The sequence below is a fragment of the Apis mellifera genome, linkage group LG5 (assembly GCF_003254395.2).
Source record: "Apis mellifera strain DH4 linkage group LG5, Amel_HAv3.1, whole genome shotgun sequence".
NCBI lineage: Eukaryota > Metazoa > Arthropoda > Insecta > Hymenoptera > Apidae > Apis > Apis mellifera.
In genome coordinates, this window is record NC_037642.1 from 10,997,048 (window position 1) to 11,023,991 (window position 26,944).

Here is a 26,944-nt window from a genome sequence, read left to right on the forward strand (position 1 = left end):
TATTCTAATTATAATTAAAAATGAAATATGATAAATATTTTTAAAACTATTACATTAAGATTCCTGCAATGAGTAATAATATTTTTTTTCATTTGTTAATATAATCTAAATTATATTATCTTATTTTAATATAACCTGACAAATTTGATAAGTATTAAATTTTATTAGCAAAAAATAAAGTTTTATTGTTATATTATTATTAATCGATATTATATTATCAATATCGATATTATATTATCAATATTCGATATTATATTACTTATCCATTGAATTTTGCCATATAATTTATAAATCATATTAAGAATTCCCAACAATGATGAAGATAAACAATTTAACATTTAAGCCATATTTGTATTATTTTTTTATGAAAACAAATATTGCAAACCAATAAAAATAAATATTTCATAAAATTGTGAAAAAACCATAGAAATCAAACTAATAACATATAATAATTTATTTGATTATTATACATATAGATAAGAATTGAAGTTAAAATTGCTACAAAAAAAAAACATGTAAACAAATAAGGGAAAATGTGATTATATAAAAAATATGATAACAATGATAATCAACATATATATATGTTGATTATAAAAATATTCGAACACTAATTCATAGTATAATATTATCAAATCACATTAATGTTATTTAAAATAGGGAATTTTTCTAATAGAGCTAATCCGGGTTATTACCTATTTTATTTTCAACATCATGATTTGTATCTAAAATAGATTGTGATTACAGGATAGTAGTGATACAAACAGCGCTTGCGTGTAATCTATTAAAGATGGCGTATTCTGATATTCTACCATTTTATCTTACTAGACCGGCAGTGTGTGTAAGAACCAGTAGCATTGATAGTTTTATTCCGTCATAAAGAATATACTTATTTAAAGTAGATTATTGCAATTATTTGTTTATTAGTGCCAAGCAACGATTTATTGTGATATTTTGTGTCTTCTTTTTCTATTAACTTATTTTTATATATTATTTCTTCCATCTACTTTATGGTATGTATTCTTAATTTTTATCTTTTATATGAGCTTTTATTCTTTATTCGAAAATTTGTATATTTCTTACAAGGTCTATATTATTTTCTTTAAATAAGAAAGAATAAGAAAGAAATTTTTTTCATTTTTTTTATTATAATATTATTTGATAAATTTTCTATATCTTTCTTCATTTTTAATTTTTTTAAGGATAATCAATAAATAAATAAAAAGATAAGTAAAAAATAATGACTCATTTGTTTTATATAAATTTCGTTTGTATGTTATTAAAATATGTCATAGTGATAATTTCAGTATTTTTTAAATTATGACTTGGGAGAATTTCGAGAGTTAATAATCAAAAGACTGTAAAGAAATTTTTAAATTAAAATTTAATTTACATAATTCTATTATGAAAAATTTAATAAAAATTCTATACAATCTTAATTAATTTTGTATTATGATTGACTGCTAACATTTTATTTAAGTGCATTTAAAGAAGTGATAATAATTAGTAAAATGCATATTAAAATGCATGAAAGAAGTTTTCGAATTAATAAAATATAAAAACATATAATCATATATTCATATATAATATAATTATACATATATCTTATTTTCTAATGTTTTTATTTTGTACTTAATAATATAACAAATAATATTTTTTATAATTATATTCTCTTTCATGATTTATATTTATATATTTTTTGACTTTAATTATTTTATTTTATAATATAATTAAATTATATCTCAAATTTATATAATTAAATTGCAATTAATATACCGTTTGCTATTTATAATTCATTAAACATTTTTTATTCATTTTACATTTTTTATTTTTTTTCTAAATATATGTATATATATTGTTTTTAATATAATATTTTTGAAATTTTTTTTTCATATCATTTATACTTCTCTTTTAAGTTATGATTATTATTTTATTGATATTGATTATTTAATATAATTCAAAAATTTTTTAAAGATAATAAAAATATTTTAATTTTAAATTAATTAAGAATATTAAAAGTAACATTTTTCTTTCAGATACATTATTATTGTCTCGAAAGTTATTGTCTCGAAATTTGTGATTTTATAAAAATAATAATGATAATAAATTTATAATCTTTTATAAAAGTATAGTATGATTATGTATATTAGAAGAATAGATAAAAAATTAGATTGATTTTAATAAAATTCTCCAAAAATAATTTTGGGTTAAGAAGTCGATCAAATTCGGGCGGGTAACATGAAATATATTCTAATGATTTTATTCTTTTGATATTTTCAAAATTTAATTCGACATTTATTTTAATTTTAATTAAAATTTGAACATATCTTATATTAAATTTTATAAGATTTTATATAAAATTATATTATTTATATATAATAATATATTACAGATCAGCTTTATTGATGATAAATGCAATATATGTAAGTCTACTGTAATCTAATGTAGAAAAAGCTGGCAACGAATTTTCCGTGATATCGATTATACCTTGAAATTAAGCCTTTGTTCTGCATGCATCAAGCTGAAATTATAATTAAGTGAAATTATTGCCTAGTATATATATATATATAATATATATGCTACATACGGTAAAAAAGAAGAGCATTTAAATCGAACACCTAAATTATTTCTGTTATTAAAATTAAAAAAAAATAAATACAAGAGATTTAAATAATTTCAGTACTACTAAATAATATAAAATTTTTTTCAAAATAAAATATCATTTACGGAAATCTTTTCAACTATAATACGTGTGACAATTATGAAACAGAATTAAATCAACATAGGTTAAATCGTTTAAGGTATTTTATTATTCTATATCATATATATATGTATATGTAGGTAAAATTTTTATATTGATATATTAAATTTATTTTTGATTATTTATATTTATTGTTTGTGATTTTAATCCGATTAGTTATTTTATAATTTTTACGTATTTATAAAAATATTTTTAAAATAAAAATTGTTTTCAATAATTTTTTTTTAAAAATTCTAATAGATAAGAAAATAAATATATATAATAAAAAATAAAAACAATAAATAATACAATTAAATATATATTAAATAACAGTAGTGTTATATTATTAAATTATTATTAATATTATTATATATATTAAATTTTCCTATTATTCTTGAAAAGTATCAATTTTAGGTTAAAACTTCTTTAATTTTTAACTTTTCAAAATTTTATAATATTTATTACATATTATTACATATTATATATATATATATTATTATATATATATATATGATTCTTAATTTTATATAAAATATATTTTATTTTCAAATATTATTTTTTTCAAAATCATAAAAAATGAGATCAAATTAAATAAAAAATTTAAATCGAAAAAGAAGATTTCCAATCAATACATTTACTTTTGTATTTAAAATTGAAGATTAATTTAGGTTGTCTACTTTGTTAATTGTCATTTGTCATCATGTAACAAATTTTATCGACAAATTTAAATAGAAACGGTCTCGATTTCAATAATTGATATGAATAGCTAAAAATAAAATAAAACGATAAATCAATGGAATATCGTTTTCTGAAAAGAATATTACTAGTAAAATGTTTCGATAATATTTCTATTCACTTAATTCTAGATCTGTGCTCGATTATTTATATATATAAACAATGGCTTTCATTCGAAATGATTCATTAACATAATTACATACATGTCAGAAATTAAGAAGTTTTTTTTTTAACTAATATTTATTCCATCTAAAAAATATAATTGTATTAATAATCAAATAATAAAAAAATAATAAAATAATAGTAGAAATAATAAAAATATATTAATATAATTATATTAATCATATTTTTTATATAAATATAACAACTTGATAAAACGATTTGATTATAAATAATATTGTGATGAAAATAATTAGAAAAAATTCGACTCATATTATAATTTCAATTTGATTTTATCAATAATGTAATTATTTTATCTTTTTAAATTAGGCTGTGCTTCAAAACATTTTCGTGGAAAGAAGAATGTTGCTTTAAATTGCAAGATTAAACGGCTGCAAAATGAATCTGGAAGTGGAACTTATCGCAGGAGTGATTAAGGGTGGACCATCTCCTAAAAACTTACCCGCTCCGAGGCTCATTAAAATTTTCATCGCTGGAGAACGGAATGGTCTTATTATTCTTTTATTGATATTTTGACTTATTTGTCTGATTTGTATGTGTCCTTTAAATGGCACATTTTTCCAAATTTTTCTATATGAAAATTTTATAATTGTATTTTCAGTTCAATTAATTTAAAATTGGTTAAAAATTTAGTTTCAGATGGATAGCAGTTTTACTATATAGATAAATATTTGTAATAAATAAGTAATTTATAGAATAATACAAAGAAAGAATATTTTTTTTAATAGTAAGTATAGAAAAGTGTGTCATTTAAGCAATATATTTATTTTTATAGTTAAATTATTTTAATATTATTTTAACTCATTAGATATTAATATTTAGATCAGTTTTTTCTTAATAAAATTTGTAATTCTTTTTTTTTAATATTAGAATTTTCAAAATAATAATATTGTTTTTTTTTATTAATCTTTCATTGTTATAAAATATGTTATTATGTTAATTAATAATAAAAGTTTTTTCTAAGAATGAAAATAATAAAAATTGAATTGATATAAATATAAATTAATAATTACAATTAACTTGTTATAATTCAATTATAAATTAGTAATTGAAAGAAAAAGAAATTTTTATCTAATGGGTTAAATATAATATGCTTTATTTGTTAATTTATGGAATCATATTAGATATATCATAATATATATTAGATTGTTGTATATGAAATAATTAATTTTATAAATATAATAAATCATTATTTAATCAATATAATTCTCAATATAATCACTTAAAGATATATAATAATTATAAATCTTTGTTTTATATTGATGAAAATATATTGAATTTATTAAATTATATCTAGATATTATTTTTAGTAAAGCTATAATAATTTAAAAATTTATTAAGAATTTTTTTATTTCATATGTATCAATCTAATATACATATACTTGCATTATTTATTTATCTATGTATCAATGTTAATTAATTCATTAAATGTGTATCGTTCTTTGATATGCCTGTTTAGTTATCAATTCTATTTATAATTATTTATTTAATTTCTTTTTTTAAGAAATTATGTAAACCTAAATCTAAACATGATCATAAGATTGAATCTTTTTTAAAATATTTTCTGTTTATATGTTTGAAAATAACAATTTATTAGCTTCGATCTTTTGTCTCGTTACTTTATTTTACAATTGCATAGGTGTACGTAGTTTTTCACTGCTTATCGGCGTATCGGCAATGAATATGTTTTTCTGTGTCTGCATATATACACATTATTTCATATGTTTGTTCATACAAATATTCGTTGTATATATTTATATGTAATACATATGAAACATTGAAGGCAACAAAGGAAAATTTATAAATTTTAATCAATAAAACAATTTGTTGATTCATTCATTTGCCTATGTGTATAAATTTGTCCATTTTCCCTGTCAATGCTTTCATATGCTTACCAACCTATTTTTTTTATTTTATTGCACTTTTGTTATATAACGTGCATTTATTGGTAAAATTTTTGTTAAACTACTCCAATGATAATTAAACATACATTTATCATTGAATTTATTTTAATATAATAATATATATGTATATAAAAGAGGATAAAACAGCAATTATTTCAATGTGTTCAAGTAACATTTATTCAAGAATGAATAGATATCATATATATCAATAGTATAATGAACATTTGAAATTAATATAAAATATATTTATTAAATAAATTTTGTATAATTTAATGTAACACAATTTACGAATAGAACAATCCATTTTTAAAATTTAAACTTTTAGAACTTAATTATTAATTGAAATTTTAGGTTTCAAAATATTATAAGTCTAATTTTCGAAATTACACAATATATTGATAACATTGTTTTTTATTTATTTTAATAAAATAAAATAAAAATTTGGATTCTAAGACGTGTTTTAATGATATATAAATCATTATAATTTTGTTTTATAAATTTTGATATTTGTAATGATATTCTAAATAATACTTTGATGACCTTTCGTGTCCTCGTAACCAAAGGGATATATACGCTGAGCATGTTTCCCGCGAATACTCATACTATTTGCTTCGTACATATACACAGACCTTTGACCTGATTTCTACCATGATGGCATTCAAGACACGGTAAGTGTCGAAGCATTTTAGTTATGCTATTATTAATGAATTTTTCTCAGATCCACAAACAAAATATTTTCATTCCTTTTTCTTTCTGATAATTTTGAAATACTTTATTTTTTTCCACAATATATTTTAAATATTACAAATGAAATTATTAAAATTATTAAAATACAGATTGTTTTATATCACAAAATTATTTATCCTAATAATTAAAGACATATTAAAAAAAATATTTTTATATTTTACTACTTTAGGGAATCTGGTATAAAATTGGAATCTTAAAGAAAAGATCTTTTCAAATCATTCATAAATTATGATTTGATATCAAAGACTTTGTAATATACTTTCACAATATATCCTGATTTTTTTTTTATAAATATACTATAATTAATAAAAATTATAGTGGTATAATTATCCAAATATAATTATAGTATAATTAAATTTTAAATTTATCGTATAAGATTATCATAAAAATATTTATTTCCATTCAACTATTTTTTGTTAAAATGCAAATTTTTTATTTACTTTTATCATGTATTGTATTGTATCTTATGTCAATTTTGCTTCATCTATTTTATCCTAATATTGACCAATGTACGAGTTTAAATATAAATATGATAAATTATTAATAATATTATGAAGTAAAATGAAGTAAAATTTTGAAATGATTGGAATTTAAATCGTAAAATTAAAATATTCAAAAGTAAAAATTATTATAACTTTAATAAATATGAATACATTATTAATAACTATTTTTTTTTTATAAAGTGATATAAGCGATTATGATATATATAAAATTGCAAGAATATTAGAAAATTTTGAATCGTTTTAAAAGAAAGATTATCGGTTTTATCCAGATATTTGCTTTGTACAGACTTCTCCTATCGTAAATCGTTTCAACAGATGTTTTAAGAATAAATAAGTAGATTCTTTAGATTAATAGAGAGGAAAATCAAAATCAAACGATAGAATGGTAAAATGTTCCACATTTTTACCATTAATCAACAAATTATAGAAATATATAGAAATCAACAGATATCATTTGTAACTAAGGTAAGTGGTGATATTATGACATTTTTGCAAATGTCTCGCTAATTATTGTAATTAGGGCAAATAAAGTTTAATATATTTTTGTAGAAAAATAACTGATTATTTAAATTTTTATCTTTTTTACAAAAAGATTTTGTAAAAAAATTCAAGAATTCACTTTCATATCTTATAAATAAATAAATTATTTGTGCATATCGTTTTAACTTTAGATTGCTTCTTTAAAACTTTATTGTTCTTACAACTTGTTGTTATAAAAAAGTTTTCGATTTGGATTGGATAATGAAATTTTTACATTTTTAGAAGATTAACAAACAAATAAAATTTATTTTACGATAAATTTTTCTTTTGAAATCCCTCTTTGACACAATTTTATCGAAATTATAATTTTGAAATCAAAAGAATTTTTTAATTAAAATTTATGTAATTTTCATGTAAATCTTTATAAATAAAAGTATTCATATGCTTGTTAATACTTTTTTTAACCATTCTACATTGTATACGCATTTTTCTCTAAGCTGATCTTTTTCTTTTATTTCTAATATTTGCAGAATTTATAGAAGAAAGGAAGCAATTATTGGAACTGGTCGGTCCTGAGCTGCAATCGATTTATGATGACATGGGAATCGAGGTACGAAAAGGGAGGAAGATTATTTCTTTAATGAGTTTTGTTTTTAGGACAATTATTTTATTAGACTTTATTAGAAATTTAATTTTATGTTTTCTTTTTTTTTTACATTTTTTTTGGAAAATAAAAATTAAAAATTCAGTTAAAATATATTTAATTAAAAAAGATAAATTTTATTATAGAATAACTAAAATATTTTTTAATTATAGAATTATTTTTTTATTGCTCTATACATCTATTTTCACATTTGACTGATTGATTGAAAAATAAAAATGCTATAGGTTCTGCTAGTGGATATGCAATATGCAACAAACGTGAATCCTGATCAAAATCCATTCTTAGCCGAACATTTTTTCGACGAAATACACGCTGCTTATCAACATTCGAGGGGTTGTTTTTTATTGGTAAGTTTTCAATAAAAATAAATAAATCAAATAAATATTATTTTTTTCTTATAATTATTTTTCTGTATATTGAATATTTTAAATCGTACGATTATACGACATAATATTATTACAAGGTTTAAAAATGCGTGTAAAATTCGATTTGAAGCTATTAATCGGTGACGAGCACAATGTCGGATGGTTACCAACGAAGCTCACTTCCGCAACCTACGAAATCCTTTCGAATCGCTGCGACGATATGAAGGAGTACTATGAATGCGATAGCGATGATTGCTACGTCCTAAAGGTTGGCAGGTGAGTAATTATATTTCGTTGTAACATTTAGGCGTAAAATAATAAAAATGGCGAGTACAATGATTGAGGACGAAAAAAGAAAAAGAAAATTATTTGTCGTTCCAATTTCATCAACAATTTCCACTGTTTTCACTTTTAACTTTTCTTGTCTTTTTCTCTTCTTCTATTTCTTTTATTTTATTTTATTGTTCCAATTTTTTTATGATTATAATACGATTTAAATTTAATTGTTTTGTGGGTTTAGAAAAGAGAGATATAAGGAAGTATATATCATTGCGAAAAATTATTTTAATTAGAGTGTTATGAGAACCAATTTTATTTAATTAAATTTTATTATATAATAATAAAGAAAATTCTTAAATAATAGACGAAACAATTCTTATTATAAATTTTAAATTATAATAAGTTAATTGTTATATAAAAAGATGGTAAATATTATAGTATTATAATCGAAATATTGAATAATAAATTAAAAAAGAAATAAAATAATCAAGGAATTGATATATTGATAAGAATCTGTTTCTAAAATTTAATTAAAAATTTATAATTTTAGTTGTGTCATTGTGTTATTTTTCTAGATATAATCTTTTTCACGTGAAATATTTTTCTAATTTTCAATATTAAAAAAATTAAAGTTACATCAAGTTACATAATTTTATTTGAAGCATGATGAAAATATTCTTCGTCCTTTTTTATCTTATTTTCGTGATATCCTTTTTCTTCTTCTTTAAGTATTAAATCTATCGTACTCTATCATATTATTTCGTATTTTAATAAATTAACCAAATTCAATCAATCGAATCTTCTATCACAAGCAAATCCTCTTCCATATGTAATATCCGTATATATCCTCATAATTAGTTTCAAATTTTTAATTTAAAAAAAAAATATATGTTAGTTTGAAGCTAGAATTTTTTTATTCTACAAATGCTTTCCAATAGTTAAAAAAAAAAAATCTTCTAGCTGGTGCTTCAATGCATGAATTCAATGCATAAAATTCATCTTTTTATTATTTATGATCAAATATTTATAACCTTTCATGATTTAATATTAATTTAATATTAGATCCTAATGTTATATAGATTATAGATTCTAAAAGTACATGGAACAAAAGTATTCTTTATTAATGCTATGAATAACTTTTAACAATATCTCAGTTCATTGCTATTAATTAGAAATAATTTTAGATATAATATTTAGTATTTAGATAGGAAACTGCCATTAAACTTAAATTAGTTTCTTTTTTTCTTGATAGGAAACAGCATGTAAGTATACTTATTAGTTATATGTAGTTATTTTGAATTAAAAGAGGAAAAAGAAACGTTAACAAAAAAGTTAACAAAAATACTTGAAATAACTTAAAAAGATTTTATAAGTTTTATTTAGGAGAAGGAGAAGGAAAAGGAATCATCATGAAATTTTTGCAAATGTATGATTAAAATAATATATCAAATCAACAAATTAAATTTCTTCATTTTTCTCTTGTAAAATTTTCAGGTGGATTTAATTTTTGCGAATAATTGAATTCAATAATTCACACTTATTATTCCGTTAATATTAACTCTGGAAAATTTTGCCACTATTTTTGACCATTAAAATTCGCCTTCGTAAAATTTTCAATTTTCAAGAAATTCCTATCACTTAATTCAATGAATGATTTTCTGTTTACAGTTGAACCTTTAGTTGTCTTGTTGGTCTTATTGAAAAAGGAATCCTTAAGAAAGGATTAGCCGATCCTTTTCACGAACCTCTTGAGAATTGTTGGTAGCCGTACAGGAAGTATTTATAGAATATTATGTTGTAAATAATTGACAGATTGGGAACTACGAAGGACAGTTGGCATAGTTCGGAACCAACGTTAAGGGAGGCGTTGAAAAAGGCTGCGGAATCTGCAGTTACGGATCAATGTGATAACGAAGAGATTAAGAATATATTGAAGAGCGCTGCTGAGAGACAGCTCGAGTACGCCTTGCGTAAGTTATATTGTATTAATAAAATTAATTTTTCTTAAAAAACTGACTCGAGCGATTCCACCACTTTTTTCTTCTTAACTTAACATTTCTTCCCTTTGTTTGTTTATAGAACTGGACGAAACAGGTGACGGCATAATAGCCGTGAAACGCACATGGAAAGGCAAAAAGAGCACAAGAGCAGTTGCCTCGTTGAAGTCTTTGGTGGACAACCGTCTCCCATCCGACAATGTAATTAACATCGATGTGGATCAGAAGCAAGGCGGCATTAATCCCGATAATAGATCCCATAAAGGCTACCTGGCTCATCTTTGTCGCCTGGTGGTGAATCGCGTGCAGAATTTGGTGAACGCATCTATAGAAGCGGATCCAGAAATCAAGAGCAAGAAGAAGATGGTGCAGGAAATCTATGCGGAGAGTTTGGTACATCTGGCGCTTCTTAGGGAGATTAAACCCTGCGAGAACAACGAGAATATTGAAAGGATCAGGGAGATCTTAATATCGGGTAATCTTCTTTTATTAATGCTGCGCAGTCTTTTTCCTTCATTCTTGTATAATTGTATAATAATTGATTTTAAAAAAAGTCGTATGTTGGGAAAATTATTTTTTGTAAAAGAAGAAAAAAATATTCAACGCAGGTAAATCACAGAAGCATGGCCCTATATTGATAAAAGGCGGTAAATATTCGGGGAAATCATCGTTGCTGTCAAGAATTTACGAGGATGCTTCCACCTGGTTGGATTGTCCCACGTTCAGGATTGTTCGCCTCTGTGCGTCTACACCTCGATCAGCGTATAGTCTCGAACTGCTTCGCGTGCTCTGTCAACACGTCGGCTTCCTTTCCGGCTCGTTAGATGGAAATCTTCCCAAAGACGCCTCGTTTGATCCTCTTTATTTGAACAATTGGCTGGGACAAATTATGAGACGGATCGAGGAGGAACCTATAAAGGAACAGTTGGTCATTCTTCTTGATGACATTCATCGATTGCACTCTCTCGATTGCGATATCGTCGCTGCTCTATCCTGGATGCCATTGAATCTACCACCAGGTAAAAATGTTTCTTGTGAAACTGGACATTCTAGTTGGACAAACAAATGGCTTATTTCATTCATAATATCCTCTCATCTTATATCATTAAGAACTTTTTAAAATAAAGATCTGATGTACCAATATAAATGTACATAGCATATTGATGTATCATTTAAATTGAAATAGAAATATATGTTCTAAAATTTAGTTAATGATTCTTATGAAACTGGATTCTAGCTGGATAAACAAATGGCTTATTTCATTCATAATATATTCTCATGTTGATTATTGAGTTATTGAGTTATTCGAGGCTTATGTCATTAAGAACTTTATAAAATAAAGATCTGATGAGGCTTATATCATTAAGAATTTTTTAAAATAAAGATCTGATGTATCAATGTAAATGTACACAGCATATTGATGTATCATTTGAATTGAAATAGAAATATAAAGTTTGATTAGAAATTTTTGTCAGCTATTGCTATATTTATTGATATAAAAATCACGATAATGTATAAATATTGTATAACAAAATATGATTTTTCTGTTCATTATTTAGGAGTACATTTAATAGTGACTACAGCTCTTCCTCCGGAGGTACTACGGCTCACTCCAATACAAAAAGAGAGATTACGTAGCAACGAAATTTTAATCGAGCTTCAAGACTCGAATTCAGATTTGCAAGAGAGTGAGAACGTTTTTGACACATTGGAGGAACTGGTGGGTGAATGCGCGGCTAATAGAATTGGCGCCATTTTGGCTTCCACGGAGTACGGTTTATCGGAAACAGAGATTCTCGAGGTGATCATGCCAACAGGAGGCGACGGACCATTATTCTTAAAAGAAGGATTCTTCAATTTTGCCACCTGGTGTTTGATTAGAAGAACATTCAACGAATTTCTCAAGGTAATTTTCCATAATAATTTATTTAATGAAGTAAGAAATTTAATCAAACTCATTAAATCAATTTCACACCTTTATTATTCTCAGGTGCGTGTAATGAGTGGAAGACTGTTATTCTCCTGGCGTTATCCAATTCGCGATCTGGCCAGGAAAAAATACTTTGCCAATCAAGAAACGTTGAAGAATTACCACGGAGAATTGACGAATCTTTTCTTCTCGGAAGATTTCGAAGAGAAGGACGATAAATCCTTCTCCGTAGAGGAAACTCCAAAAAAGGAGACGCCTTTTCAGAGTAGGCCGAGGACAGAAACCGCAGCATATAATCTGAGACACGTGGAGGAAGGTTGGTTGCATTTGTTGCGAGGTGGGGATGTAGAGAAGTTGAAGAAATTGGCAGTGTGCGCGTTCGATTTCCTCTTGGCCGCCGTACAAATGATTTCTGTTAGCTACTTGAGGTGTGTTCTTGAACACTCGAGAAAATATTTGCTGAACAGAGACTTGGAATTGGTGTATTATACGGTGAGGAAATCTAGCGACATCTTAACGAGGGATCCTCTTCAACTTGGAGCGCAACTGATCTGTTGGTTGAGGCCTGTGGCTGAAGATGGTGGCGATCTGGTGAGAAAATATCTATATTATATCTAAATATTTGTATCAGAGGAATATTGGAATATTAAAACATTGATTCTAATTCTAAAGGTAAGCAGAATGGTAACAGCAGCAATGGCATGGTGCGATGGTTACACGGCCCCATTATTGGTACCATTGAACGGATGGCTGCAACCACCGTTACCTCTTCAAATTCGCACTTTATCTTATCCACAAGGTGTGAAACTCGTCGAGGCAACTACTTCCGGCCAACATGTTATCATTGTTCCTTTCCAAGGAGATGCTCAATTATGGCACGTGATGTCTGGACAATTGGTTCATACGTTTAAAGGTATCTTTTTATTGCTACCTTTATTTCAGTTTCTAATTTTAAACGGATCATCTTTTTAAATCATCCCAAAAATAATTCCAGGACATTCGAATCCAATTTTGTGCTTAGCTGTGACGGAACACTCGCAATATTTGCTGACAGGCTCTGAAGATACTTCAATTATAGTCTGGGATATGAAGGAATTGAGCCTAAAATTGAGAATACAAGAACACATTGCACCAGTTCTGTGCTTAACGTCTGCTATTAAGAATCCTATGATTATCAGGTCCCTGATTTTATCTCATAAAAGTATAAAATACTATAAATGAAAAGAAATGAAAATTTATAAATTTACAATAATCTGATATTCCATAGACTTTTTTAAAATTTATCATTCGCAGTAATATTAAAATGTTTATTTTTTTTCTCAGTGGAGGCGAAGATTCCAGAATAATCGTTACCAGCCTCTTAACCGGCGACGTCCTCATCAAAGTAGATCATCATCGAGGGCCAGTGAACTCTATTCGCATCGATTCTACCGGCGAATTCCTCGTTACCGGTTCTTCAGACTGTACAGTCTGTTTGTGGTGTCTGGATGGATTCTCGTTGTTAAGGAGCACCGTTCTACCCTCCCCGGTGACAATGATCGACATATCGGCGGATTCCGTGTTCTTGTTGGCAGCCTGCGAGGATCAAAAGTTGTACTTGAGGTGTTTGGCCACGGGGACTGAGATCCACACATTGAGGGGCCACCAGGGAGAAGTGAAGAGTATCTGTTTGGCGAGGGATTGCAGAAGAGCCATTGCTGGTGGCATCAAGGGGAAGATTTCAGTGTTTGATATGCACAGTGGAAGATTGACCAGGACATTGCCTGCCAACCCTTCAGCGGATGTTACTGCTGTCAAGGTAAAGGTGTACATTAAAAAATTAATTGCGGTAGATATTGCAAGCATTGTTTGAAGAAAGGATATTATTTTAAACTGCTAGACTAGTAATTTTACTCATCATCGTTCATCAACAGCTTGTAGTTGATTCATTTAATAACAGGTACAAAATAAAAAGGAATTAGTTTCTATTTAGTTATCACAATAGTTATTAGCTTGTAATTATTAATTATTGGTAATTAATTAAATTTACAAAAGATAATGTATATAAAATATACCTATATACATTCGTACGAGTTTTATTCTCAAGTGTGCTTTCTATGCCTAAATAAAATTTTTCCTAAAAAGGTAACCGAGAAAGACGACTTCCTGATAACAGCTTCTGGCGATCGAGTGGCTTATTGGAGCTTTCGTAGCGAAGAGGCTAATACTAAGCGACAAAAGTCCAGCAGTGCAGAATCATTGCATCCGCACACTGCTCCTATATCTTGTTTGGATATATCCAGAGACAGAGCGATGGCGGTTACCGGTGGTGTCGATTCTCTCGTCAATCTTTGGCAATTAAACACTCACGAATTGCTTTACACTTTCGAGGGCCATATCGCTAGCGTGACTTGTATTGCATTTTCACCTTCCGGTTTATTTGTTGCTTCTGGTAGGTATAGCGATAAACGATATTGGTAAAATGTAGAGACGTTGCCGATTTAGAAAAAAAATTGTCCACGTTAGATGTATTCAGTGGTAGTAAGTAAAAATAATGATTTTAGATATATTTTTATTTAACCATGCTTTGATTGCTTAATTATTGCAATATAATTTCATAACGCTTAACTTAGATAATTACCTATCTTCCTTCTTTCAATTAAACAAACGACGTATATCTCTTCAGTGAAAATGTTCAATTTAACACAATGTAATAACAAACAAAATTTAAAACAGGTTCCGAGGATAAAACAATTCGCGTTTGGGGCCTGAATTTAAGCATATTGGTGACAACGTTTAAACACCAGGCACCTGTCACTGCAGTGACAGTCATGTACGATGGCCGAAGAGTGGTCAGTTCTGACAGAGCTGGTGGAATTCGAGTTTGGGCAGCTGATACCGGCACTCTGATTCAATCAGTATGCGGACCAGGTCGTTGTTTTACAGTTTCTTCTGATATGAGGTGTATATATATATATAATTAATCACAATACTATTTTCATTTAAACATATAGATAGTTTTGTGATCATTGCAACCCTAAAATTTGACATTATTTTCCATACATTATTATGATAATTTATATTTAAAAAGTAACTTGCATTTATGTATTTGTATCATATTTATATACTTGTCTTAAATTTCAGATATGCGATATGCGGCACAGGAGACAATCAATTAAGAATCATAGGTTTAGGTGTTGGTCCAGAAGAAAAATACCAAGTATCGCATTCTCAAGAAATTACTTGTCTTGTCGTGACTCCAGATTCTCGATCATTGATCACGGGTTCCAGAGACATGAGTTTGAAAGTTTGGCAACTCGCTGGTGGCAAATTATCACAGGTTTATATCTTTATTTCTAATTAATATTAACGAAATCTTGAGATTATTTTCCTTAAATGTTTCATTACGAATATTTTGGAAAATTAATTCAACAAATTTTGAAATCCAGGTTTTAGTGGGTCACACGGATCACGTTACCTGCGTCGCAGTTGCCGTTTTGGACAAATCTATTGTAGTGTCTGGTTCCAGAGATGCCAATCTGATTATTTGGGATATTAACACTGGCAGCGATCTTCACACTTTGAAGGGCCACTTAGGGTATATAACCTGCATTAAGTTGTCAGGGGATGGAAGTTTAGCCGCCTCTGGAAGCGAAGACAAAAGTTTGATTATCTGGGACATGAAAAAGGGTTGCTCCCTGAGCAGTATAATGTTACACGTTCCTGTGTTGGGTCTCGAGGTCGCCACGGATCTGTCGAGACTTGCATTGCATTTACTTGAGCATAAGTGCATGCCTATCCTCTGTTTGCACAATACCCCTGCACAGTATGTCAAATTACCTGATTATGTGGCACCATGGAGCGATATCAGAGATTTGAGGTTACCTGGACCAAAGAGACCGCATAAGAGATTGTTGAAGAAGGAAGTGTCACTGGACAGTGACACGTGGCATAGGAAATATGGCCATCTTACATCAGGTTTATTATCTAAAATGAAAGATTCTTATGTATTTATGAAAATATTTTTTAATCGTTGAAACGTTTCTTTTCATCCAGGTATGTTGACATCATCGGTGGAGGATGGATTACAACGAAGATTTAGCGTAAGCGCTTCCATGGACGAGATCAGCAAGGTTGGATTAACGAGTAGTCCATCCGGTTTAGGGCCGGAACAGGCTGCTCTCGCTCAATCGCAACACTTCGATCAACTCGAAGCACTTTGGAACAAACAATCACCGCCTGCTAGACCTCGTGCTCATGGTAGAACATTATCTAAGCAAAGCTCGTTACAAGCCACGCGAATATCTGATTCTGAAGAGGAGGGTAAGATTTTATTCGAAATTTCAACCAGAGGGGGGACAAAAATTGTATAAATTTTATAAGTTATGTTACATTTAATATTTTTTTCAGGTGTACCAGATTAAAACAATGTATTTCATTAGAAAGTAAACGGACTAAAATCCTAATTGTCGTACCTTCTTCTCTTTCCACTGTCTTTCAAAGGAGCAAAGGGTGAACAAGAAATAAGGGGGGGGGGGGAAATGAGAGGAAAAGCTAAAAAAGGGCCATACGTTCTAAAGCTCTAAATTACGAATTTCCTGTGTCTGATGCAATAAATATAAATATATACATACATATAATATATATATATATATATATATAGGTGCATATGTATATTAGAGAAAAAAATAAATTAAAGTTATTTATTTTCATCCCTCATTCCCCACATTTTTAAAAATTATTTTCAATAAGAATTATAGATAAATTTAATTGTTTATTTTTTATATACTTTTTGTATTTTATATTATTTTTCATAAATAGATAAACAAATGTTTCATTTTGTATAGAATTGATTGTTTCCATTTATCATTTAATTTCTTCTTAAATTAAATTTAAACGAAAAATATTTGTATGATTTTATAAAGGAAAATTTTAAAGAATTTGATTTATCATTATTGTTATATTTCAATATACCTATAAATTTAATAAAGAATTGAGTATATATGTATATGTAGTTCTTAGCTTGATATCGTTTTCCAAAAATAATACAATTTCTAATATAATTTTTTTAATAAAGTTTTATTTAATCGATAAAAGATTGTTTTGGAAGGCGATACCAATTATTAGGTCTTACCAGAAAGCGTCCATCTAAAAAAAAAAAATAATATTACAAATATAAATAATTGAAATAAATTTAAATTAAAATCTGAAACATAGAAAATAAAGCAAATTAAACAAAACATAGATTGTTATTATAAATTAGAAAATAAATAATAAAATAGAAACGTAAAACATGAGCAATATAAAAAAAAAAATTGATATAAAATTAAAATTACAAATATGTTAGAAAAATCTGAAACATAAAAAAAGAATTAATATAAAAATTATTTACAATAAAGTACAATGAATCTTTACAATAGCAATTTATCACTTATACTAAATATATTATAATGAGTTATAATAAAAAATTAAAATCTAAAAAATTCTCAATTCTACTGTCCATTGATGAAATCTTAAACTAATTTAATATTAAATCTAAAATCTATTTGCATAACATTCGTATCAAGAATATTCTCGTCCAATTTAAAGTGAAAGAATTTTAAAATATTGATCATTTGCAATGTAATTTAAAAATAATGATCACAACATGAATACTGAAAGGAGAAATAAAGAAAAATGAGTTAATAATAGAAAAATGGATATCAAAGTTAAGACAAAAAATAAAAAAGAAATTAAACAAAAAATAAGTTTAAAATAAATGTACAAGTAAAAGAATAAATAAAAGAAAGCATAAAAGAATAAAGGAATAAATAAATAAAATTATAAATTAAAAAATAAATGAACAAGTAAAAGAATGAAAGAATAAATAAAAGTATAAATTAAAAAATAAATTAAAACGTGAAAGAATAAATAAATGAATAAAGAAATACATAAAAGATTAAAGGAATAAGTAGATTAAAAAATAAATATTTGAATAAACAAATAAATAAATATTTAAATAAATGAAATAACAGAAAAATGTTGATTAAGAAATAAATAATATGTAATATAATATAACAATATTAAATATTAATAAAAAAAAGATGTTATAAAAATAAATGAACGAAAATTGTTTTCTATTTTATAAAAATTTAGTTAAAGTGTTACAGATTTGATCTATTCGCCAGGAAGGTTCGTTAATAAATGATTACTCTCTGACTTGCGAGCTGTCTTATATAAGGTCGTGGCACAAAGTTTAATGAAAATATACGTTTCTTATGAATCGTTTCGTGTTAAAATTGATTTTTCGTATATAATGATTAATAATTTTATAATTTTTAGATTTTTACTGTTAATTTATAATTCTAACAAATTATTACAATAAAAAAATTATATATATTTTTGCAAATTAAAATATTTATATTTCTGTAGTATTATTTTTCTAATATTTCTTAATTTATTTACTTAGTTATTTATTAATTAAATTATTTGTTTATTTCTTTATCTATTTTTTAATTTATATAATCATTTATTTATAAAATTATTAATTTATTTAATTGAAGAAAAATTAGTCTAATATCAGTTTTTGAATGTTCTACTTATTTTTACATATTTATTGATTTATTTATTTATTTTTTTGTTTATAGAGTCAATTACTATATATTGTTATATATTACTTTTTTTATATTTTCATTTATTTACTTAATTAGATTTTTATTTATCGATTTATTTAATTTTTATTTCTTTATCTATTTTCTTTCTCTATTCATTTTTCGAATTATATAAGTTTTTATTTATTGATTTATTCATTTTTTTATTTTTTTCTATCTCTTCCTATTCACCTATTTTTTCATTTATCATACAATAATTTATTTTTTTATTCATTTATTTATTAATTGTTTAATTAATAATAAAGTGAGAAAAGGATAGTGATAGGATAAAAATATTGAAATTACCGTCATCTTCAGAATACCGCAAATGAAACACATACAAAGGAAAGAATAAAAAAATAACGTGAAAAGAACAGAAATACAGTAAAAATTTACTAGAAATGTTATCTTTGGAGTGCAAAGATTATTTTCAAACGCATAGATAAAGAAGAATAAGAATTGAACATTCATGCCATCTGTTGAACGCTTTCAAAAACACGATTGATTTCTTGAAAAAATTTCAAAGATGGTGCTGAAAGTCAATCTTTACACTATTTCTATCTCTTTGTGCGTTTTATTTATGGCACTCTGAAGATTGCACGGATTTTCATATTTTTATTTATCTCCGCTCTCTTCTTTTATTATTTACTCTCTTTGATTATACTTGCTCTGTAAAATTGCATTTATGAGATATCTGATTAATTTTATCGTTTCTTTTATTCAATCCATCAATTAAAAATAATAATAGAGTTTATTCGATTTAATTTTCATACATTGTACGTATACACGTATCTTGTATTACTGATAAAACTTTTCATTTATTAAATTCGTTAATTTTAAGAGTAATTCATTATTTTTTAATTCGTTTAAAATTTAATTTCGTTTACTCGAATTAATACTCGATACATTATCGCTCATCGTCGTTTTTCGTTCGAAAATAAATTGTTCACAAATAATATCTGCGTTATTATGATTAATCAATATAAAGCGTGACAAAAGAAATTAAACTAAAGAATGGGGAAATGGGGAGAAGAAAAAATACACAACAGGGACAAATATACAACGTACGACATTTATTCTCTCATTTTCCTTAAATCGAATATCCTACGTACGGGTAGATACAGAGGATTCTATAAAGGTACATGAATTTCCATGAATTCTGAAAATTCGAGGAGATATATCAGCGTACCCTTACGACATCCCTTCTATTCCTCACTGTCGTGTGCGTACAACTGTGTATGCGCGTGTGCGTATCTATGCTCCACTTCCGGTTTGCGCCATCTCCATCTAAGGATTCGTACACCATCTTTTTCCATCTGCCTGCCTTTCAATCTTTCATTCGAACGACGATGATCTCGCTCTCCTCTTTTTCTTCCCCGATCTCTCTCCTCTCTTTATATAAATAAAAGACATTACTCGAGACATTCGAATTCGGATAAAAATATTTTTTTTCCTTTTTTATTTTCTCATAATAACACACATGCTTTCATTAATATTCCAATTTGTTAAAAGTTTTGACTCGGTTTTGGAGCGTAGAAAATTTCGTTCGATCCGTTCGACACACTCTCCTCTTAATAAAATCTTTCATTTCTCTTTTTCGTTTCGTTCCTCGAAATCTTTGCTTCCTCTTTGCTTTCAAACCGTGAAGCGTAAATATTTACATTATTTCGCGCCGGGCTGCCTCCTTTTCGAATCGATAAACGATTCGACCGAGAGAAAGTCCAACTTTCGATTCGATTTAAATTTCAATGATCTCGAATCATCATAATCTCGGATACGTTTTTTAAATTTCTGATATACTAGGAGTAGCGCTTAATCAATTTCTCCCTTTCTTTCGAACGAGGACCGATAAAACTAATTGAACGCATTTTATATGTACACAACGACGCACAGTGTCTGGTCCTAGGCGAGAATTATCACCCCACGTGATATGCCACGGGCTCAATTTTCCGCTAATTTTCCTCTCCGCCGTCCGTTCCCTCGCCCTTCTAATCGATACATTCTCGCTAAATTGAAACGCCGGTTTTACGCTTACCAGCTACTTTTAACCCTCGCCGATCAACTTCGAACCAACGATAAATAAAACTCCAATACAAATGATATGTGAATCGAAGGCGACACTTTGACAATCACTATTCTATCGTCTTTTTTTTTTCTTTTTTCTTTTCGTAGAAAATTTATCCCCAAACAGCGCTTAATTTTCTTCCCTGATCGTATTCCAATTACTTGAGATTTTTAACAAATTTTTCTCTTTTCCTATTCTATTATTTCGATTCGATGAGAAAATCATCGAATCCAGAGAGAAGAACCACGCTCGAGGAACGAGTATCGTGAAAACGTGAAAAGTTAAACTATATAATCCAGATTCATATTAGAGATTCATATTATCTTACAACGAGCTTGTTCATCGATAATTTCGTTCCTCGAGCGTGGTTATAATCTCTTTTTCTCCTCCTCCATTTCAACGTCACTTATCAAATATTGTCAAGGATTCTTTCTATCTCTCGCTTATTCCCGATTATATATATTGGGTTGGGAATTAAGTAATTGCGGATTTTTTTTAGAAAATCAAAGACAATTTTTTCATGGAACTAAATCAATGACCTTTTGCCATCTTTCAGGCAGCATAATTCATAAAACTTGTAGTTTTTATTAGCAAAAAACTGAATCAAGTACGATTTGATATCATCATCGTTATTGAAATTTTTACCATTCGAGGAGTTTTGTAAAGATCGAAACGAAAAGTAATCGGATGGTGCAAGGTCAGGACTATACGGTGGATGTGGCGAAACATCCCAACCAAGCTCCACTAATTTTTGCCGAGTGATCAAAGATGCGCGTGACCTTGCATCGTCACGATGGAATACAACATCTTTTCGATTTGTCAATTCGGGCCGCTTTTCTTCAACCGCATCGTTTAATTTCGTTAGTCGTTCAATGTAGACAACAGAATTGATCGTTCGATTTGGGTGGTAAGAGTTCAAAATAGACAATTCCTTTGTAATCCCACCAAACTGATAACAAAACCTTCTTTCGACGAATACCAGCTTTTGATGTTGTTCGAGCTGGTTCACGTGGCCTGCTCCACCATCTTTTCCGCTCGATATTGTTGTAAACGACCCATTTTTCATCGCCAGTTATCTGTCGTTTTAAAAATGGATCATTTTCATTACGTTTCTTTAGCAAATCGCAGCTGTTAACGCGTTGCGTTAAATACTTTTCTTTCAGTTCGTGAGGAACCCATGTATCGAGTTTTCGAACATAGCCAAGTTGTTTTAAGCGGTTTTCAATGCACGTATGCGATACATGAAGCTTCTCCGCAATCTCACGAGTTGTACTGTGACGATCCGAATCGATTATTGCTTTGATTAAATCGTCATCAACTTCAACTGAAATCCGCAATTACTTAGTTGCCAACCCAATATATAACAATAAGAGTTGTTTTTCGATAAGCGAACGAAGGCCGACTTGAACTACTAAAAAATCGTTGGTACGTTTTTACCGAGATCGGACACTTTTGAAATTCGCGCCATTCGTCTTTCCCCCAAATTTCCCCTATTTCTTTCCTTCTTTCTTTCGACGGAGAAGAGGAAGTTGCAAGTTGCGATGCGTTAAGGACACTCGAAAGGTTGTACAGTTTTCCTATGAATTGAAACGGCAATTAGGCCGTCGCAACACCGACGAATTTCTCAGTCCCGTAGAAAAAATATTCGCTCGATTTCCCTCCCTAAAACTCTCCGCGCGGCGAAAGTTACAGTTCCCGTGGTTGCAAAAGCGTACAAGCTCTTACACGTTTTTAACCCCCTTCGAAAAAGGGGTGGTGGATTTCTTTTAAACGTTTTCCTCCCTCGAACGATATTCAAATATATATATATATATACTTTCGACGATAGCGATTAATCTATCATGCGACTCGACTAGAATTATTTTCTCTCCGCTCCGCGAGTTTTGGGCGTCGTAGGCGGGTTGTTATCTCGTGTCTTTTCAGGGATCGAAGAAGTTTGAAGAAAGAACGGAATTTCGATCGAAAGAGTGAAAAATAAATAAAGGAAGTATTATATTGAAAAAAATTGTTCAATTTTATCGAATTATTTATCGAATTCGTTTCTATATCAAGTTTACTAGCGCGATTTATTTCAAAGGAAGAAAGGAAAGAGAATTCTCGACGGAAAATCTTTTCCCCCTCCGATCGTGAATTTTAGGATTCATTTCTCTCACCGGATTTCAAGAGGTCGAAATAAAGTTCAAGAAGAAGAGGAAGAAGAAGGGGATTTCAGTTAGAATACTGAGCTTTTGAAAATTCTGAGTATCAAAAAAGAAGAAAAAGTAGAACAGAAAAAAATGCAGAGGAATTAAAGCGAGTTAAAGGGGTTGAAAAATTCACGAGGATCCTCGTTACCGAAATTAACTGTTTGATAGGAGCCGGAAGGAAAGATGCTTTTGTAAATATAAAAAGCTCGGTGTAAAAAAAGAATTAAAAACTTGAAAATTGAAGCAAGATTTTCCGTTCTTCTCCCTTCAGAGAGGTAACGTTTCCTCGAGCCATTGATTCTTTTTACACGCCCACGTACGCTCGACAAATATGGCACAAGGGTCATCAAGGCTCAACGACACTACGAGATACTACGATGCTAGCTCTTTTCAAGAAATCATTAAAAAAAAAAGAAGAGAAGAGAAGAGAGAAAGGCAGAAAAAACAGATAAAAAAAGTAACAAAGTAAAAAGTGATACAAAAAAAACAAGATCGTCCATAAATAAAACGAGATGATTAACAAAGGAGAAAAAGGAAGAAAGAAGAAAAAAGAAAAGATATTTGGTGAGCGATATCGAAGAGTGACTGGCCAAAAAAGGGGTGGACGTTGGCAGGGGGCCAGAGAGTCGTTGGAAATTGCTCGGAGACTTGGCGTAGCCTATTGTCGATTGAACAGACGTGTATCCATTGGGCAAGATCAAGGATCTAGGGATGGGGCCTCGATCTATTTCATCGAGATCGTCCGTCGATTGGTCTCGAGCGAGCCGTCGTCCCCATTGTCGGTGATCAGGGGCCCTCGACGATGCATCGACGTGGCCGTGGTCGAGTTGTTCTTCGGGGTCGAGGACGTCGTCTCCGTGGTTGCTCTCGTTGACGTCAATCTCTTCTGCGAATTTTTTGCAAAATTTTAAAAGTTGAATCTTTTTTTTCTTTCTTTTTTTTGAAAAATTAGAATAAAAAGAGTAGATTATAGGTTAGGTTTATTTTTTCCTAGATTCGTATCTTTTTTTTCTTTATTTTTCAATGTTGAAATGGGAATATCCTTTGAACTAATATTAGAAAATGTTATAATTGGCTCGCATAAAATATTAAACTATATTTTATTATATATTAAACTAATATTTCAATATTTCAATCGTGTTTTTTTTTGCTAACGTTTCAAAATTTCTATAGTTTATTGCTATTGCTCAGGATTTTCAGTTGCAAATCAGTGTCTCTTTATCCCAATATTGAAGATTCAGAGATCGAATGACACATCGATGTATCATTTTGTTAATTCAGATATTTTTTAATTAAAATATTTTCAAATCTAGCTGGATCGCAATTATTCGACATGTAATAATGATTTAGATAACGAAGTAACAATTTTAACAATTTTACGAAATTTTGAATCGTAACGCGAAACGTATTTGTAAAGTTTTCACAAAATATATCGAAATGAAATTTCTACTATATTTTATTTAAACGCACGTGTATCGATTGATCCAAATACGTTGAAACACGTCAAAACGCGTCGATTCGATTCGATAACTTGTAAAAGTTCGATGCTTTAAAATATAAAATAGACTAATCCTGAACAAGGTGGTACAGATGAATCGATCCCGTCCAAAATCTATAAAACGTTCTGATTTTTAATTATTTTTGGTGGTATATTGCATACGAAATAACGTTAACGACTGTTTTTGTTTGCTTTTAATTAAAAAAAAAATCAAGTTGTATACACAAGTGATATACGAAAATGCATATCCCCGAAAATTTTTCACAGTATCTTTTAAGCTTTAATTTATTGACATTTCATCAACAAATAACGATTGTTCCAGAGTATGTTAAAAAAACAAGCGAAAATGAATGCATCGATTTCAAAAATCAATAAGTTCATAGGATAGTATATTATCGAACGATTATTGAAAAGACAATCGTCATCGAGGTCAAAATTTACTTAAAAATTCCTGATTCACAATTTGAAATGCTCTGTTGACTTAAGTAATAAAAAGTATTAAAAATTGTTCTTAATTCATTTCAAATTCTTTATCTAAGTAAAATAAACTTCAATTCTATAAAAAATTGTTCTTACTTCAATTCGAATTTCTTTAACCAATACTCCAAATTATCCAATAAAATAATATTCATACATAATGTATATTATAAATAATATTCGCAATAATATTCATCGTAATTTCAATAAAATAATAAAATAGTAAATTTGACTAGAAAAATTCATTTCAAATTCTTTATCTAAGTAAAATAATTTAATAAGCTTCAATTCTACAAAAAATTGTTCTTACTTCAATAAAATTTCTTTAACCAATACTCCAAATTATCCAATAAAATAATATTCATATATAATGTATATTACAAATAAAATATTCACAATAATATTCATCGTAATTTCAATAAAATAATAAAATAGTAAATTTGACTACAAAAATTCATTTCAAATTCTTTACCTAAGTAAAATAATTTAATAAGCTTCAATTCTACAAAAAATTGTTCTTACTTCAATAAAATTTCTTTAACTAATACTCCAAGTTAATATAATAATATTATATTATTAATAAAAATAATATTATATATATATATTAATAATAATAAAATAATATTCATATATAATCTATATTATAAATAATATTCGCAATAATATTCATCGTAATTTCAATAAAATAATAAAATAGTAAATTTGACTACAAAAATTCATTTCAAATTCTTTACCTAAGTAAAATAATTTAATAAGCTTCAATTCTACAAAAAATTATTCTTACTTCAATAAAATTTCTTTAACTAATACTCCAAGTTAATATAATAATATTATATTATTAATAAAAATAATATTATATATATATATATATTAATAATAATAAAATAATATTCATATATAATGTATATTATAAATAAAATATTCGCAATAATATTCATCGTAATTTCAATAAAATAATAAAATAGTAAATTTGACTACAAAAATTCATTTCAAATTCTTTACCTAAGTAAAATAATTTAATAAGCTTCAATTCTACAAAAAATTGTTCTTACTTCAATAAAATTTCTTTAACCAATACTCCAAATTATCCAATAAAATAATATTCATATATAATGTATATTACAAATAAAATATTCACAATAATATTCATCGTAATTTCAATAAAATAATAAAATAGTAAATTTGACTAGAAAAATTCGCAACACGATTAGAAATTCTTTGCTGTTCCAATTGCTTAAGAGAAAAGAATAGATTTAAGAGAAGTTTACTTCTTCCTCTCGGTCAATATGCGACGTTATCCGGTTCGGAATATCCCCACCGCGAAACTTTACGTTCGTCACGAGAGTATCCGCGGCAAAGTTTGGCAATCAGAGATCGCAGGGATCACGTAAGAAGATCACGCGGCGGAAGGAGGGCATCGCTCACTTCCGGGCTGTGCGCGTATGCGGAGCGAGAGTCCAGGCACGTCCTCGTCAACGAATCCCGGAAATTGCGGCACGTAAAAGCGTCGCGGGATTCGAGACTCGCAATTCGACTGTCTTTCGCCTCCCTCTTAAACACGATCTTCTTCTTCTCGGTTTTATCAACCC

The 26,944-nt window shown here is 27.7% G+C and overlaps 2 protein-coding genes across 4 annotated transcripts in view; one reads left to right on the forward strand and one right to left on the reverse strand.

The window, feature by feature from the left end:
* Positions 1-742: 742 nt before the first annotated feature.
* Positions 743-17,035, forward strand: LOC409686 (NACHT domain- and WD repeat-containing protein 1). 3 transcript variants are annotated; one of them, XM_026440557.1, is made up of 19 exons: positions 743-838; positions 3,962-4,139; positions 7,817-7,896; positions 8,175-8,297; positions 8,446-8,591; positions 10,407-10,564; positions 10,674-11,066; positions 11,200-11,610; positions 12,151-12,497; positions 12,582-13,112; positions 13,194-13,434; positions 13,516-13,699; positions 13,845-14,319; positions 14,646-14,952; positions 15,237-15,462; positions 15,645-15,840; positions 15,950-16,478; positions 16,557-16,823; positions 16,911-17,035. In XM_026440557.1, exons 2-19 carry the CDS (start codon positions 4,031-4,033, stop codon positions 16,922-16,924), a joined length of 4,737 nt encoding a protein of 1,578 aa, XP_026296342.1. In that variant the 5' UTR covers positions 743-838; positions 3,962-4,030; the 3' UTR covers positions 16,925-17,035. The 3 variants fall into 3 exon arrangements, with proteins under 3 accessions (XP_026296342.1, XP_026296340.1, XP_026296341.1); XM_026440555.1 differs by having other exon boundaries at positions 764-1,010; XM_026440556.1 differs by lacking the exon at positions 743-838 and adding an exon at positions 2,686-2,798.
* A 6,134-nt stretch (positions 17,036-23,169) lies between these two features.
* The window catches only part of LOC726101, a 180,253-nt gene continuing 176,478 nt past the window's right edge, over positions 23,170-26,944 (reverse strand). Inside the window, exon 9 of the mRNA XM_026440829.1 lies at positions 23,170-24,266. Coding sequence (XP_026296614.1) covers positions 24,105-24,266 — 162 coding nt within the window. The 3' untranslated portion in view covers positions 23,170-24,104. The remainder of the gene's footprint in view (positions 24,267-26,944) is intronic.